At 37.5% G+C, this 17,276-nt stretch overlaps 1 protein-coding gene across 1 annotated transcript in view; it reads left to right on the forward strand.

Moving 5' to 3' along the window:
• Positions 1-2,229: 2,229 nt before the first annotated feature.
• The window catches only part of LOC128861864 (uncharacterized), a 53,424-nt gene continuing 38,377 nt past the window's right edge, over positions 2,230-17,276 (forward strand). The window contains exon 1 of the mRNA XM_054100240.1: positions 2,230-2,394. Coding sequence (XP_053956215.1) covers positions 2,230-2,394 — 165 coding nt within the window. The remainder of the gene's footprint in view (positions 2,395-17,276) is intronic.

Here is a 17,276-nt window from a genome sequence, read left to right on the forward strand (position 1 = left end):
TGCGTGTTCGGCAATTTTCTGCTATCGAATAATGGATCAAAGAAATTGTATCAATGGATTAATTGTGTTATAATTATATTTCATGTAAATAACTTCCTATATAAAATCAATAGCTGAGTCAGAAAATCCGCAATATCTTGAGAAACAAGTGGTACATAAAACTAAAGGTAATTAAATTACATTACAAGGCATTTACAAAGTGAAAAAAAAAATTTTAAATATGAAAATCTGCAATTTTGCAAGAAATATACATATGTATTAGGTTGGGAATAAGTTCGTAGCGCTTTTACCGAAGGCTTTAATTTAAACAAAAATCAATAATTATATCAATTAGTTAATCAATTCGTCGTATTCGCCGTTGTTGTTTACGACTCTTTTCCATCTTTCGACCAATTCGTAGATGCCGTTCCGATAGAAATCGCCTGGTCTGGTATCAAAGATGTTGTTGATCCAGTTTTTAAGGACGTCTTTGTTATCGAAGGTAACACCTGTCATATGGTTTGCTAGGGAGAGGAAAAGATGGTATTCGGTCGGTGCAATGTCCGGAGAATACGGTGTATGCTGAAGGATCTTCCATTCGAACTCTTGGAGTACGGCTTTGACGACTTGTGCAACATGGACCTGGCGTTGTCGCGAAGAAGCGTAGTTTGACCATGTTCATCAGGCTTTTTCAGTCGAATAGCTTCACTCACGTGGTGTAACTGGGCAATGTAGAACTCTTTTTTGACCGAAGCATTCTTTTCAAGCATTTCCCAGTGCACCATGCCCTCCCAGTCCCAACAAACACAGATCATGATCTTCTTTGGATGAAGATCCGGCTTGTATCTCGGCTTTGGCGTATCTCCTGGAGCCACCCACTCCTTTCTCTGCTTCAGATTGATGTATAGGCACCATTTCTCATCTCCCGTGACGACTCGATACAAAAAGCGCTGTTTATGACCGCGTGTTGCTCGATGGCGGGCGAGATGCTGAGAAGCAATTTGAAGGTGACTTTCTTTGTTTTTTTCGTTGAGCTCGTGAGGCCCCCAGGCTCCCAATTTTTCGGTAAATTCCATTGAATGAAGGTGATTGGGAATCGTTTTTTGATCGCGGTTAATTTTTTTCGCTAATTCTCGACTGGTTTTTTGACCGTTCTCTTTCAAAAGTGATTTGAGATGTTCTTCATAGAATTCAGAAGACCTTCCGCTGCGGGACGTGTCATCGACGTCAAAGTCACAATTTGTGAATTTGCAAACCATAATACAATTAAAAAGGTTCTGTAGAGCAGAAAGAGTTCTATCGATTGAATCTAAACAGCAAACAAATCGTTTTAAAATATAAGAAAATAAAATAATATAAACACGCTATGAACTTATTTTCCAACCCATTTTTTACGAATTTCCTGATAGGAACTTATGTGAATTTTCGAACTCAATGACCGATTTTACATAGGAACTGTTTGAACTGGATGGGATTTTGCTTTCGTTTTTTGTTATAAACTAATGTAAGAAATTTATATGTATATCTTCTTCTTCTTAATTGGCGCTTTGTTTTTGAATAACTTCTTTACTAAGTCAAACAATAAAAGAAAAAAACAATTTTGAGTGCTGGAAATCTGTTTTTTGACCTTTACGCGCTCCATTGCTTGGCTTTTTGTATACTGCAGCTGCCTAGCAAACAAAGGTCAAATATGCTTGACGACGACGCCATTTGTAAGAGTTATAAAGCTTCTTGTGTGTGAAAGTCAACTGCCCTTGAAATTTCTCCAAAACGGATTTTACCAATTTTACTTAAAACCGCCATTTTCAAAATAAAACATAAATACCCTTAAAACATACGTTTCTTAACTAAAGCGAATTGGACCACACAGCTAATTTATAATACTAGCTCATGCAGAGAGCACCCTCACAACAAGTACCCACAAAAATCTCCCTAACAACGCTACAATGACACCCTCTATTTTTCGTCAAGCGGCGTCATCAAAAAAATCGCGTATAAAAAATGGCGGTTATAGCCTGCACATGCAAATAAATATAAATACTTACATGTATAAGTATATTATTATGCATCTTGACGTACATACGTATAAACATATGTATGTATGTATTTCGAGCAGGGAATGAAAAAAATTACCAATCCGTCTCAGTAGTACGTCCAGGGAGCGGCAATGAAACCACTGCTCGGTGTTGTTGTTGGTACAAAACTACTGCTACCCCTGCCACAGCTACGACCAATAGTACCACTACAGCAATGTCCGACTACACAACTAGAACCGCAAGCTATGTTCTTTTACTCCCTCACTGCCTCCGTCACTCACGCACTCATCCATGTCAGGGGTTGACTGTGACGTTGGCATCACCGTTGCTGTGGTGGCGTGGCGCTGCAGCTGCTGTTGACGACGACGACGACAAGTCGGTATGTATTCATACCAATACTCATACTCACATTGTATATATGTATGTACATACGTACATGTAGCTGACTCCGCAATATCTAAACAAATGAAACGAGTCGAGGAAAAAAGAGAAAAAATGTAGAAAAATCAGCGAGGACAGAAATAAAAAATCAACCCCTGAGCCTGGTCGCTCGGCTTTTTTGCTATTTTTTCTATACACGCCTGCCACTCTCTTACACGCATTTGCTCGCTCACACTCACATAGTAGCTGGCCTTAATTACCAACACTATGGCAAGTGAAGAGAACAAACTACCACCCCCTGCCAACTAAAATTTTTTTTATAATTTTTTTTCATGCATGCCGTTGTTGTTTTTTCCTCAGCAATATCTATGGCATAAATGGAAAAAATGGAAAATGAAGCAGAAAACATTGCAGTTTTGTTAGTTGAAAAAGGAAAGAACAGACTGTAAAACAGTAGTGTAGAGCAGAACAGATGATGTTCTAACGGTATGTTGTTGAGGCGATCCCATCACTTTAGTTCGCTACATAGTCGGTGGCATTAACAAGACGACTGACTGGCAAACAAAACTTAGCAAAAGTTTCTTTTCGACATTTTAGGAATACATTCATACATAGATACATATGTATGGGACGATGAGAAAAAATAAAATAAATCGATTGGTAGAAGCGGACATTACTGGAAAATTTAATTAGTTTTTTGCTGGTTGTGCTTGTGCCTTTAGTGCTTGACTGTTTGCAGTGCCTCGAAAATCAATTGAAATTACGCAAGGTCCTTTTGCGATAGTCTGCGATCAAAGAGTGCATCCTATAGCTATTCCCATTATCAACAGCCGCACGTCCGTCAAGTGGCCCGCTGAAGGCATCAAATGAATTCATTACAAATATTGTAGTGAACAAACAAACAATTGCTGAAATGTTGAAAAGTTGAAAGTTTGAAAAAGTTGAGGTTACAAGCCACTGCTATTCACTTCGCCGACGAGCTCGGTCATTCATCGCGCAGCGCTCAGTTTTTGTATTTCCCGCAATTTGAGGTAATTACAAAGCCTAGTAGTAACACATTCATTGCCAGCCTTTTCCTGTTTTTACCCATTTACCAAGAGTCTTCCGCTTGACAGTCCATTCATCCGCTTCATACCCAGACCTCTTTAAAGTCCACCGTCAACCCACCTGGCCAATCTCCGCATGCCCTTGGACTTGACGTATCCACTAGTTATATACATATTTGCATATGTATGCGCATATAATATACTCGTATGTGTATGGCCATTGCAATCCTAACAGCAGAGACACTTTAATAGAGTTTCTGCTGCACTTCTGCAATGGTTGCTTTATGTCGCCTTACGCTTCGTTGAAGTTAACTCGAAAAGGCTTGCATGCTGATGCATTCACTACGGCCGTAAGGTTACAACCCCGTCAACGTTATCTATTTCTTCATTGTACACCTGATTGTGTTGTGGATTTCTGTATATATAAATATATCTACTCGTACATACTAAATATACTACTGAAGTCGACATTGTCTTAAGTGAAGATGTATTAGTAAAGTTACTGACTCGGATGCGACTCTGAATACTGACGGGAATGTGACTGCGGCTGTGTGTTCGAAATTGGGTTGCAGAGTATGGTGGCTACTTGTGCGCGAAGTAGCGAAAAGCAAAATAGATGTAAATTGGGAAGAAAATTGTGAAGAATGAATGACTGAAAAGTACGTTTTGGTATTGTTGGAACCACAGGATCTCAAAACCCGTATCCAACTCCAACCATTTACATTTCGCTTACACTTTTTCAACTTTTTTTCACTATACTACAAACTGAATACTCCGCGATTGCTGAGATTTGCAATTTGCTTTGTTATATTCTTTCAACGTTGTTACATTTGCTTCATCAGTTTGCCCTTTTAATACATCACACTCGGCTGAGTTTTCTCCCCTGACTCATTCAGGTTTTCTTTATCTGGACACTGTAGGTGCGAGGGCTTCTGCATGAGTACCATTTGGTTGATTCTGCGGTCAAAGTCCACTATGACTCGATATGATATATAGATATATAACATAATTTCAACAGCGGTGGTTCCTAGGCAGGCAATGGAAAGTGCGCTTCTGCCTTGAATAAAGCTTCTCATTGAAAACCCTCTATTCTGCTGAATCAGAGCTGGACCAAAAATAGGAAATGGAATGCAATCGCAAGAGTTCTCTCCTACTTAATCTTAGCTTGCGGTAGAATTACAACAATAATATACATATGTACTGTGTAATTCTACTGAAGCTGTGTTTCCGATTAATTGACTTGAACAGGATTTTTTCTATATGAGAGCGTCCCGCTATTATCATTATTGGAAGTTCAATCCCCATCTCTTATATTCAATTCGTTTCATTCTCTTTGCAACAAGTGTAAGAAAGCCTTTGTTATACATACATAGCATAGCATAAGTATAAGCATAGCAACAACAATGGCATGTGTTCTACACCCCCTCAAAACCATTAGAAAACAGAATCAATAAATCAATTTGAAAAACACTTGTCTTTGGAATCGCTTAGCCAATTTAGCTTAGTTTGCATTTTTATTGTTTAAACCTTCTTGGAGATTCTGAAGTAAATATTTGATCGCAAATGCACCTGCAAGATCAAGATAATGTTGACATATTTCAAAATGCGTTCATGAACACTCTGAAAGCTCTAATAAAGTTGGGATACCGCAAATGCACGTTTGTATGTATGTATTTAATTTAGTTTAACTTGCTTTTGGCATTATTCTTAGAACGTGGCTGCAGTAATCGAAAGCATGCCAAACATGGAAACACATGTTTTGTTGCTTGAGGAACATTTGACTACGGAACAGCTGCGGTGACGTCGAAGAAATTTATTAACGTTTAGAAGCGACTCTGTAGGAGATTTATGGGTACTATACCAAAATGTATTAGTATGTTTTTTCACTGACATATACATATACATATAATATATGTATAAGTATGTGTTTGTGCCTGCTTCTATGCATTTTTATATGAAGGCAGAAAAGGGTAACGCTGGTGACTTTCGTTCTGTCAACTACAGTATTTCTGAGCGAGCATACTCGTGCACATGTATGGTACATATACACTGCTGGTCTTAGGTTAGACGCACGTTTAGTTGCATACAACTTTGCTTCATATTTATTTATTAAAGAACGATAGAAAAGAAGTTGAAATGCAAAAACATTTCTTATTTAATGATACTTTAAATATAATATTCAAATGATTATACATATTTAACAAAATTGTGTTTTTCAAACATTTTCTTAAAGCTAATCAAAATAAGGCGAGTTTTTCTTGGTCATTAGAATAGACGCACTTTGGCTTTTTAATTTTTATAAGAAAAGTATTTGGATTTTAACTTAAATTACTATTTGATTTATTTGAAAAAAAAAAATAATAATAATTTCAGTAAGGAGTACTGCCTCCTTTGTTAGTAATAACTTTATAAATCCGGTCCTTCATAGAATGATACAAGGAATCTATGTAGTTCAAGTAAATCTCGCTCCAAGCACGTTTAATATCTGCAGTTAATGTTTCCTTATCTTCGTGTTGCTTTCCTCCTTCGTATACCTTCCGTGTTAGCCAGCCCCAAACATTTTCAATTACGTTAAGATCTAGAGAATATGGTGGCGAGAGAGTTATGAATAGGAGAATTGTCTTGTTGAAAAATCCAAGGAATTGGTCAAAAAAGATCTTTTAATTTTGGAAATACGCCTTCATCTTTTGATCGATAAAAAACAAGTCAATTGTTCCATAAAACGTGATAGCACCCCACACCATTATTCCCCCTTCTCGGCTATGGTGGCGACTTAAATATAGCTCATCTTTCCGCAAGTCGTGATAATAATATTGAAATCCATCAGGGCCATCTAAATTAAAACGTTTTTCATCAGTAAATACAACTGAACGCCAATCATTTAGTCGAGTGTCAGATTGAACAGTCCACGTCATGTATTCTTTCGCGAATTGAAGCCGGTTTTCTTTGCGTATTGCATTCAAAGGGGTTTTTTTTCTTGATTTTTAGACGCTTCAGGCGTTCTGCATTTCTGATCGTACGCTGAACAGTTGATAGGCTTGCTTTTACTCCAGCCAATTCCTTGATCTTAGCAGCAGATTTAGTCGAATTCGAAGCAATTCTAACAATTTGGCGTACTGCTTGTTTTGATAGTGCCTTTTTTTCCCTTTGAAGTTATTTCCATATGCCTCTGGATCCTTCAAATATCTGTCAACAGTTCTGGAGCTGCGATTTATTTGTTTGGCAATGTTCCGATTGGGCAGTCCTTAGGAGTGAAGAAAGTCTACTTTTTGACATTCCAATACGTTCATAACAGCAGCTTTTCCCATTTTTTTCTTCAAATGTAGCTCGAAAACACTTTATTTGTTTATGTTTGATATTTTTTCAATACGAAAGTTTACACTTGTCCACGCAATACGAAGAAATTTAAGCTGCGTCTAATTCAATGACCAACTGAAAACACGTGTGATTGCCATAAAAATTTCTATAATCTCCGAATGTACAGTTATTTTTTCGCAAATCAACCAGCTTGCAGCATTTTTTTTTTCGAACAAGATTCGCACTTTGATAAGAAAAGCATTTTGGACAATTAGAACAAGCATGATAATAAATAATTGATTTTGTTTAAAAAAAAAGATGGTGCGTCTAACCTAAGACCAGCAGTGTATGTACTCGTATTAGTAGATATGTACAGCTGAATGATAAAGAGTAGTTTGTGTGGGATGATTATTCGGTTAGTTCTGGATTAAAAATCCACTGTGGACATGAAACATCAATTTTTTTTTCTATTAGCTGATCAATTCGGATCTGCAGTCTACAATATTCCTTGTTTTGTAACTAATAATATTAAGTTTCATGATGCGACTAGATTGACGAGGATTGCCGCTAAAGTTTTGAGACAGACAATTAAAAATATTGGGTTGAGGAATAAGTTCATAGCGTTTTTCCCGAAGACTTTTATTTAAACAAACAACAATAATTATATCAAGAAGTTAATCAATTATATATTCGACTTTGCCGTTTACAACCTCTTCCCACCTCTCGACCAATTTGTTGATGCCGTTCCGCCAAAAATCGTCTGGCCTGGTGTCAAAGAAGTTGTTGAGCCAGACTTCTTTGTTATCGAAGGTAACGCCCTTCATATGGTTTGGGAGGGAGCGGAAAAGATGGTAATCGGTCGGTGCGAGGTCCGTAGAATAGGGTGGATATTAAAGGACCTCCTATTTGAACTCGTTGTAGCTCCTTTAGCTGCTTCGGCAGCTTTTTGACCTCTATGAAAAGCAAAGAACGGAAGGTGTCGGAAATGTTGATTTTTGCCTCCTGGGTATTCCATTTCTAAGCTCAAAACTAATAAAAAAATTAAATAACTCAGTTAACATAGAGAAAAGAAAAGAAGAGTTCTATCGAACGAACGTTGTGAAATAAAAAAAAAAGTACTTATGAACTTATTCCTCAACACAATAAATATCTATAACAGTATGCCGAAGGAAGTTTTTGGACATATTAACGTCGAAAGTCACAAAAAACATAGTATAAAAATGTTCACGATTTAATTCCATTTTTTGACAAAGATGAACGTTTCAAGGGGCTGCAAACAACACAGATGACCAAACACTTTCAACACAATTACCGATGAAAGTTTAAAATTTTACGAAGCCTATGTAAAACTTGATATATTCACACTCGTGCTGCCCTATTTCAAAATCTAAGTAGCAACTTGCCTATAAGTAAATATTTTTGTGCTACCGAAATCTGCTCTAAAATCGACAAACAGATGGTGAGCGCTTATTCTCTTTTCTTATGTCTTTGCCAGTATTTTATTGCTGAATGGAAGCTTAATTGCGATTATAATAATTATATTCATTTATTGGAATACTTATAATAGCAAACGCACATCCTATAACCTATAACTTAAGTACATAACACATGGGCTGAAAAGTCCCGGGCCTTACACATAGGTGCAACCAGATTTACTGCATTCACCTCTTTTTCAGTTAGTACTAACCGTAAAAAGACCGCTGCGAAAATTTCATGATATTCTATTCATTAGTTCGTAGATTATTGTGCTAAAAGTGACGCTACTTTTGTTACATTCAAAACAATGGATCAAAAAGAATTTCGTGTTTTAATTTCACACTGCTTCTTGATGGGGAAAAATAAAGTGTTATGGGGACTCCGCTCCATCAGAAACAACAATGAAGCGATGGTTTGCTGACTTCAAACTTGATCGTAGAGACACCGATGATGGAAAACGCAGTCGACGTCCAAATGAGGCGGTAACACCAGAAAACATCAAAAAATCGACAAAATCGATTTGAATGATCGAAAAGTGAAGTTTCACGCTGACATCGTAAAGATCATCAAAAGAATGTGATGGCTTTAAATTGAATTGGGGAAGTTTTGAGAACAGCCAATAAAACATGCAACAATGGGTTAGATGTTTGGCCGAGAATTACGCAACAAAAGTTTCATATATGCATAAGACGTTTCTTTTAGAGTCCATTTCAAATATGTACATACATATGTATTTTGCGAACGGAAAATAATCACAAATATGTAAATTTTTTTCTACGGGCCCTAAATGATCCTGATGTTTTCCAATTAACTTAACAGCTTTATTTTTCCAACAATTACCAAGATATACTGCTACAAATGAAGTGTATAAAGACTCGTTGTACCGTCTAGAAAAGTAGAATTTTTCATAATACTTCCCTTTAAATCGTTCAGTTCCTTTAACAAAATCCGTCAATATATCTCCTTAAATAGTCACTTTAGATCGGAAAGTTTATAAAGTCGATCTCCCAGGTTTGATAAACACGACTTCTTTTGACTCTCGTACTCTCAAATCTTTATTCAAATTATTACCTATTCGGAAATGGAAACATGTTCACAGAGTCCGGCCTTCGAAGTGTAACCAACATCAGACCGCTCGCGCAGCTGATGCACGGCCCACCGTTGTGGGCAATGACAAACCTCTAAGTGTATTTCCTACCTCACAAGAACTATCAACCTTTTGGAGTTGGCATACAACTGTAGATCCCTCCATTTGCAGGACAACATCAAATACCACAAACTGAAGTAGAAGCACGGCCGAACTCTTAAGTCTCTGTAGCAGAAAATAATTTATCATTACCTAAAATAAAATAGTATGTGGCGAGAGGTTAAAAATAGTACTGTGGCTCTATTTAGTGGACAAGGTTAGTACATAAATTATAAAAAATTACCGAATTCGTACTCACTTCTAAGCGGGTTTGGTAATTTTTTAGTGATAGTTAAAATAAGGTTTCATTATCACTATTTTTCAGTGTTTTAACAATCCGCTCGCTGCATTAATTATTTAGTGCACTATGTTCAACCCTGTTTATAAGTTGACATACTAAAGTAATTTTTTATATGTAAGTACTAATTTCTGATCTAAAGTACCTTTATTCTTCCCTTCTTCCAATGAAACTATGTGCGAACAAGCAACATTTCCGTTATAGATGCAGGATGATACTAATCCGCACGAGACACGGGCAAGTTACTATTTGACGCGAGAATCGGGCTAATTGATTTATTGAATCTTTTGGTTATGTACGAGCAAACCTCAAACAACACGCGTCTTTAAAGTCAACATAACGAAAGTGAGCCAGCTTCGAAGATCATTTATTTGAGCTCCATTAGGGTAGGTTGATTAAATGCTGTGGTAATCCCCCAGTTTGTCCCCTTCGTAAAATTTTAAGGCATGCTGACTACCAGGCAGGGCGCCGAAGTGGGTCCTTGTGGTTTGTTAATTCGCTTTAAACGATTAATGAGAATTAAAGTTTATATTATGGCCAAGCTCTGTGTCAGGCCGTGTAATATAGAATAACAGTGTAGTCACACACAAATATGTCTTGTTTGGAGACCAGGATTAATGTAGACCTCAACACATTCTTCTTCTGAATCCACCAAATTTTGACAGAACATAAATTTTTTAGATACTATTTGACGCGAGTTATTATTATTATTGCGGCCACCGTAACCGAATGGGTTGGTGCGTGACCACCATTTGGAATTCAAAGAAAGAACATAGGTTCGAATCTCGGTTAAACACCAAAATTAAGAAACACATTTTTATTTTTTTTAATAGCGGGCGCCCCTCGGCAGGCAATGGCAACCGTCCGAGTGTATTTCTGCCATGAAAAACCTCCTCATAAAAATATCTGCCGTTCGGAGTCGGCTTGAAACTGTAGATCCCTCCATTCGTGGAACAACATCAAGACGCACACCACAAATAGAATAGGAGCTCGGCCAAACACCCAAAAAGGGTGTACGCGCCAATTACCATATATGTATATATATATATTGAAATGCGATACAAGCGCATGTTTGGAATTTCCTGAAAAGGGTAAAATTTGGATCGACGTTGTTTTTTCTGAAGAAAAAACTTTTTTTAACGACCTTCATGGCAGTCACAAGTATTGGCGCAATGTGTGGTAATCCCGCCAAACTAGCCCTAAATCACGGTGGTGAATCGCTAATGGTTTGGGCAGCTTTTGTATATGCTGGAAAGTCTGCACTTTGCTTCACACCAGCCAAGACAAATTTGGTTCGATTTGTACTTGAATCTGCTAGATGATGTACTAAATAATCGAATTTACTGAAACTTTTACGGAGGCGCTCCTTTTATACAGAAAGTTACCGGATTTAGAGTGGCCAGGGATCAGCCTGGATCTAAGCCCATATGAAGACTGTTGCAGGACACATTCGGGCAATATTTGTAAGAATAGTCGGCAGTTTGAGATCAATACGCAGCTCAAAGAGGCTTTGTTGAACGGAATGAATTAAGTTTTTCAAAGCTAAACACCTTATGGACTCCATGTTAAATAGCATAAATAAAGTGGTTCTTAAAAAATACAATTATTAAATACAAAACTTATATTTTTATATTAATAAGAATTTAGAATATATCATCAGGTACATACATGTATTTATTTTCTAAGAGGCGTTAATGCCTATTTTTTTATTTCTATTTAAGTTGCTTTTTTCTGAATTGGTTTTTTGTTACTTATCGTTAGCACTAAATATTATACTAAATTATACTTATAGAGATAATTTTAAAATAATTTATAGAAGCTTTATTTCAAATTAAGTTGACGCACACATACTTACTTATTTCCCTGAGATAGATGCTGATCTTTCTGTTTTATTATTATTGACTTAACTTTTCTCGCCCTTTTTAAGTGGATGCTGATGCTAATGAATTTTTATGTATTTATTATATTATGTATGTATATCTATGTGTGTACTTATATATGCAGTATATTGATGTGTTTTTATTATGTGGTATCTACACATATTGCAAGAGAAGAGTGCATTTCGAGCAGGAAGTGTGACAATGAAACAAACAGCAGAGTAGCGAACGAGGTCAGGTGCTACCACGGTAATAAAAATAACAATAAAATGAGATAAGAAAAAGAATTCAACTCAATGAAATACATACAGTAATATTGTGTATGGTCAGGGATTCAACAACATGTTCGCTTACTTGGAAAAAAGCCCGAAAACACAGCTGGCACATCCCTTAACTCTTTATACAAGACAATAACGCCACTCCGACAGGGTCAATGTCCTAAGAATATAAAGTAATTAACATGCGAAAAGGTCGAATTCTAATTGCATACTTAATTAGTCGACGGGTAAAGGTCATGGCCATAATGCCGCTGAAACTTTGGCTCGTTTTGTTGTTGTTATTGGCGGAAGGATGTTTGTCGATGAGCGCTGTGCGCCAGAGGAGCATCGTTAAGCTTCAGCTAATAAGCTGCAGGCTTGGACTTCCCAACCGAAATCTGGGTCACTATGAGCACGAATATAAGTAGAACGGTATCGCTAAAAGGGTTAAAATCTTAAGCGGATTTCGTTTTGTGCCGGGGCGATTACTGGTAGCTGGTTGCTAGTCGCTATTCCAACATTTACAGCCAATTCGTTGCTAAGATAGGTTGAACAGTTGGAACATTTGGGCATTTAACCGATGGTTGCTTGTGGATAATTAATTATCAGAAGCTATGTCAGCGACTCAAAGTGTCAATGAGTGTCATTCCCGCTGTCCGGCTGCAAAGTATGTACGTTTGTTCTTATACTCATATGTCTATGTGCCTTAAATACGCTGGAATTTAAAATGTTCAACTTTTTCATTCTTCTATCGTCCACGTTTGCTTGCGCTGTTCTGAACAGCATTCAACAATAGCCTAATTTTGTCCATTCTTTGCCCCAGCGCCACTGAGTTGAACGTCCGGGTTCAGCTAGTCGTTTTATATGACAGCAGTCAGTGATGCTGTGAGATTTGAATTTAAATCAGTTTTGACAGCTTTAACCCTTAACCCTTTTTTTAAAAGCAGCGAATGCTGTTGAGTGAACATTAAAGGGTTGAGACGGCTATCGGTCCGTATGGCTATCCGCTGCTGCCCCTTGTCGCTTGTTTTTTGTGAAAGCGACAACCAAAAGGATGAACGGTTGGTCGATCTCATTCGTATCCTGTTATGCGGGAATTTATTCTACCGCATCTTTTTTATGTGCTGTCAGCAACGCAGTGGTTGTTGTTGTTTGTTCTTATGGCACTACATAGAACTTCTGCCGCTTGGTGCTCTATTTTTGTTCTTGAAACTCTGCCCTGTGGTCTGTAATTGCTTATTTAAGTGCGGCATTCTTTCTTTTTTCGTGATGTATAAAATAGTACAAATCGACAGACACAAATGCGCAAGAAAGGAGCTGATTGTATGTACATACGTAGTAAAAGGGCCGACGGTAGAGTTTCGGAGCTGCTAATGCGAAACAATGGAATTCCGTGTGTAATTATTCCATAGTGAATTGTTGGAAATTCAGGACAGCGTACAGTCGTAAGTGGTTAATGCATATCCCAGTTCACGAGGCAGATGTGCGTATTGACCGATGGACGAACGGATGCAGGGACGAACATCAAAGTAAAATCAAATAAAAATTAAAAATCACAAAAAATGAGAGCAAACATGCTTAGAGGCTTATTAAAATAAAGGTGCATAAATATGTATGCATGCTTGTATGTACATATATGCTTATACAAGGTGGCACAAAATTAATCAACCTATTGGAAAATTTATAATTTTTGCAGATGGCGAAATAAGTCAATCATATTTGACACTTGTGAACCAGACAACTGCAGTATATGTATAAATAGACGAGCAATGGAGCGCGTAAAAGCACTTTCACATATGCAGTGATTGTCAATAAATCCAAAAAGAGGAATCTACCCGTTCACATATGACAGATTTGCTGCATAATTGACAATCAGCTCTCAAGACTATTTTAAAAGGTTAGAAATTGGTTTGGTGGAATATTTTCGGGTTTCTGGTTTGGTGTGCTTAATTACCATTAACGATATAAAGAAAAAGCAAAGAGAAGGCGGCCGTAGGAGCCGAACGGACTAGTGCGTGACCACCATTCGGGAAAACGGAGAACTTAAGCTCGAATCTCCGTGAAACAACAAATTTAAGAAAAAGATTTTTCTAATAGCGGTCGCCCCAAGTAGCAATACGATGGTGAAATTCGACATTACATCTTTTAGTAAGTAACAATAATTATCGATAACACAGAAAACACAGGGTTGCACCGAAAAATGTATCTTTACAATTAAAGATTATTTTATATTTATTATATTTTAATTAAGGGTTAGGAGTTAATCTCGAAAAAGAAGATAATCTAGTTATATGTGAAACTATTATAAAGGTCAAAATAAAGATATCCATCACTCAAAATAGTTTGTCTTTAATGTAGTATTAAAGTTATCCAAAAACAAAATTGGATGATTAATTTAGCTTGCTTTACTAAATACGTTTTGTATAGGGTACCCCGTCGAAATCGTAATATTTGAAAAAAATGTAGTGCTTGTTTGAAAAGTTAAGTTATTATTATTGCAATAAATAGTGTACAGGGTCCGGCACTCCAAGCGTTACCAATTAAAAAGGCCATAAATTTATTTCGGAAAATTACTTTTATTCAGTTCAAAGTAAAAAATGTGTGAAAATAATACAAAACTAAGAATCAATTTACTTTTGCTCGATATGACCACCTTTTGCCTTGACTATGACCTTGAGACTGTCGAGAAATGAATCCCAAGCTGCCTTAATGCGACTTGCAAGTGGTTTGTCTCTCTAGCGGACAATGGCTTTTTTCAGCGCCTCGAGACTGGCGAATCTTTTAGTTCGGACCTTGCTCTCTAAAATGACCCAAAGAGATTAAGCCATGGGATTCGCGTCTGGTGAATTTTTGTGAAGTTTGTGGACGCTGTGAAGTTCGGAACGTTGTTTCTTAGCCATTCGTGGTTCACTCCAGCTTTGTGAGACGGTGCCGACTCCTGTTGAAACGTCCATGGTCTGCCACCAAAATATTTGTCTGTCCACGGCTTCAAAACAACCTCCAGAAAACCTTCCCGATAATATTTCGGATTTACCTTGAAGCCAGACTCGATGAAAACGATTGGAGAGCGCCCATCTGCGGTTACAGTGGCCCAAACCATTACCTGTGCCGGGTGCTGCCTCCTGGTGTCCAATCGATTACTCAAATTCTCGTATGAACGGTCGGTCAAATAAACCCATTTGAAAAATTTTCTAGCCAGAAAACCCAATGTTCGAAAATTAACCGCTTTCGGCCGAGCGAAGCAACTCTTCGCTCTCTCAAGTCTGACTTGTTGTTGCTTTGGTAGGAGATCATGCGCTTTTTGGATTTCGTAAGGCTTGACTTTCAGATTCAGCCAAATATAATGCAACAACACTATTACGTTTTTAAATCCATTACTGATATTCTTTTTTCGCGTTTACTCTCGGCAAAGTGCTTCCATGCACTTGTAAACAATACTTTGGACTGTCATTTAGCCAACTAACAGACAGCTGAAACCCGTGCATCGGTTGCGCGAGCAGTTTGAAATTAGTTACACTTCGAGTGCCGGACCCTGTAAACATGGAGAGTAATTATTCTTGACGTTGATTTTACTAATATCTAATGGCAAATCTTCATCAATGACTACTCAAGGGACCTCGAGGCTCGCGCCCTTTGGTTCAGGAATTATATTATATATATTATATTAAATATAGCCTTTATGGGACACACATTACATATAAAAGAACTTTTTACTAAATACAATATAAAAGAAAAGATTTTGAGTGATGGAAATCTTTACTTTGACCTTTACACGCTCCATTGCTTGTCTATTTGTATAGTGCAGCTGTTTAGTTCACAAAAGCCAAATATGATTGATGCACTACGCCCTTTGCAAAATTATACATCTTAATTTTGCGCCACCTTGTATTTGAATGCGTTTAAGAATGTAAGAGTTTAAATGGATAAAAATTCGAATCAGCAGCGATTCTGATTTTTTCTGACTATCAAAGATCCTTTAAAAATAATAGTTTTGTATCTGTACTGTGCCCAGTGGCCGACACTTCAACCTAATAGATCTTTTGTGTCATTCTACATGTCATAGAAGTAGTTAGCACTAGTCCTATTAACTGTCACTACTGCCTTAAATGTATTACATTGGGTTCTATTTGACCTAGATGTTCCCTGCTTCAGGTTGGGAATTGGTTGAAAGCCACATTCTTAAAAATTTTCCGACTTGCGGACCAATTTCAGAATATCTGCAATAGAAGTATTCTTAATTTCACTCGATCCATTTGATCTCCATGGAAGGTGTGCACTTTTGTTTGCCAAGCCAATACAGGCACATGATATGTTCTAAGGTTTCATCATCTTCCAGACAAAGTCTATACTTTGTCTCATTCCATGATAGAAAACCAACTATTTTCCTTATGCCTACTTGACACTTGTTATGTTATAAGTCTGGCTTGACGGAGTTCTTGTGTGACATCTTAACGTGGAAATCTTTGAGTATTCTCCCAACTATTTATTCTGCAGTTAGCTTCTGCCCAGTTGATACCATAGTATAGTTTTGGACCATGAAAATCTGCTGCCGACCCCGTCCGCATATACAGGGTCCGGCACTTGATGTGTAATCAGTTAAAAATACCATTAAGTTAGTTTGGAAAATTACTTTTATTTAATTCAAAGTAAAAATTGTGTGAAAATAATACAAAATTAAGAATCAATTTACTGTTGCTCGATATGACCACCTTTTGCCTTGACTATGGCCTTGAGACGGTCCAGAAACAAATCGCTAGCTGCCCGAATGTGACTTACAGATATTTTGGCCTATTTGCGGACAATGGCTTTTTTCAGCGCCTCGAGACTGTGAATCTTTTAGTTCGGACCTTGCTCTCCAAAATGGCCCAAAGCGAATTATCCATCGGACTCGCGACTGATGAATATGAGAGACATTGTGTGGACGTTATGAAGTTCGGACCGTTATTTCTTAGCCGTTCGTGGTTCACTTCAGCTTTGTGAGACGGTGCCGACTCCAGTTGAAACGTCCATGGTCTGCCACCGAAATTTTTGTCTGTCCACGACTTCAAAGCAGTCTCCAGAATACGTTGTGGCTGCCTGTCGGTCAAATAGACCCTATCGGTTTGGGAGTTTACGAATTGCTTAATTAGAAAAATTTTCTCGTCAAAAAACACAATGTTCGGAAATTGACCGCTTTCGTCCAAGCGAAGCAACCTCTTCGCTCTCTCAAGTCTGACTTGTTGCTGCTTTGGTATGAGATCATGCGCCTTTTGCTTCTTGTAAGGCTTGACTTTGAGATCAGTTTTCAGTATGCGGTGGATGCTACGGTTAGATATTTTCAGTTCTTCTGCCATTTGATTGGCACTTCGTCGGGGATTTCGCTCAATTCGTATATCTGTGCCGAAACTAAAAAAAAAACAAAACGGTCATCAGCAATTGCCTATGAGCAATAAAAGAAAATTGA

This window comes from Anastrepha ludens, chromosome 4, assembly GCF_028408465.1.
Source record: "Anastrepha ludens isolate Willacy chromosome 4, idAnaLude1.1, whole genome shotgun sequence".
Taxonomy (NCBI): Eukaryota; Metazoa; Arthropoda; class Insecta; order Diptera; family Tephritidae; genus Anastrepha; species Anastrepha ludens.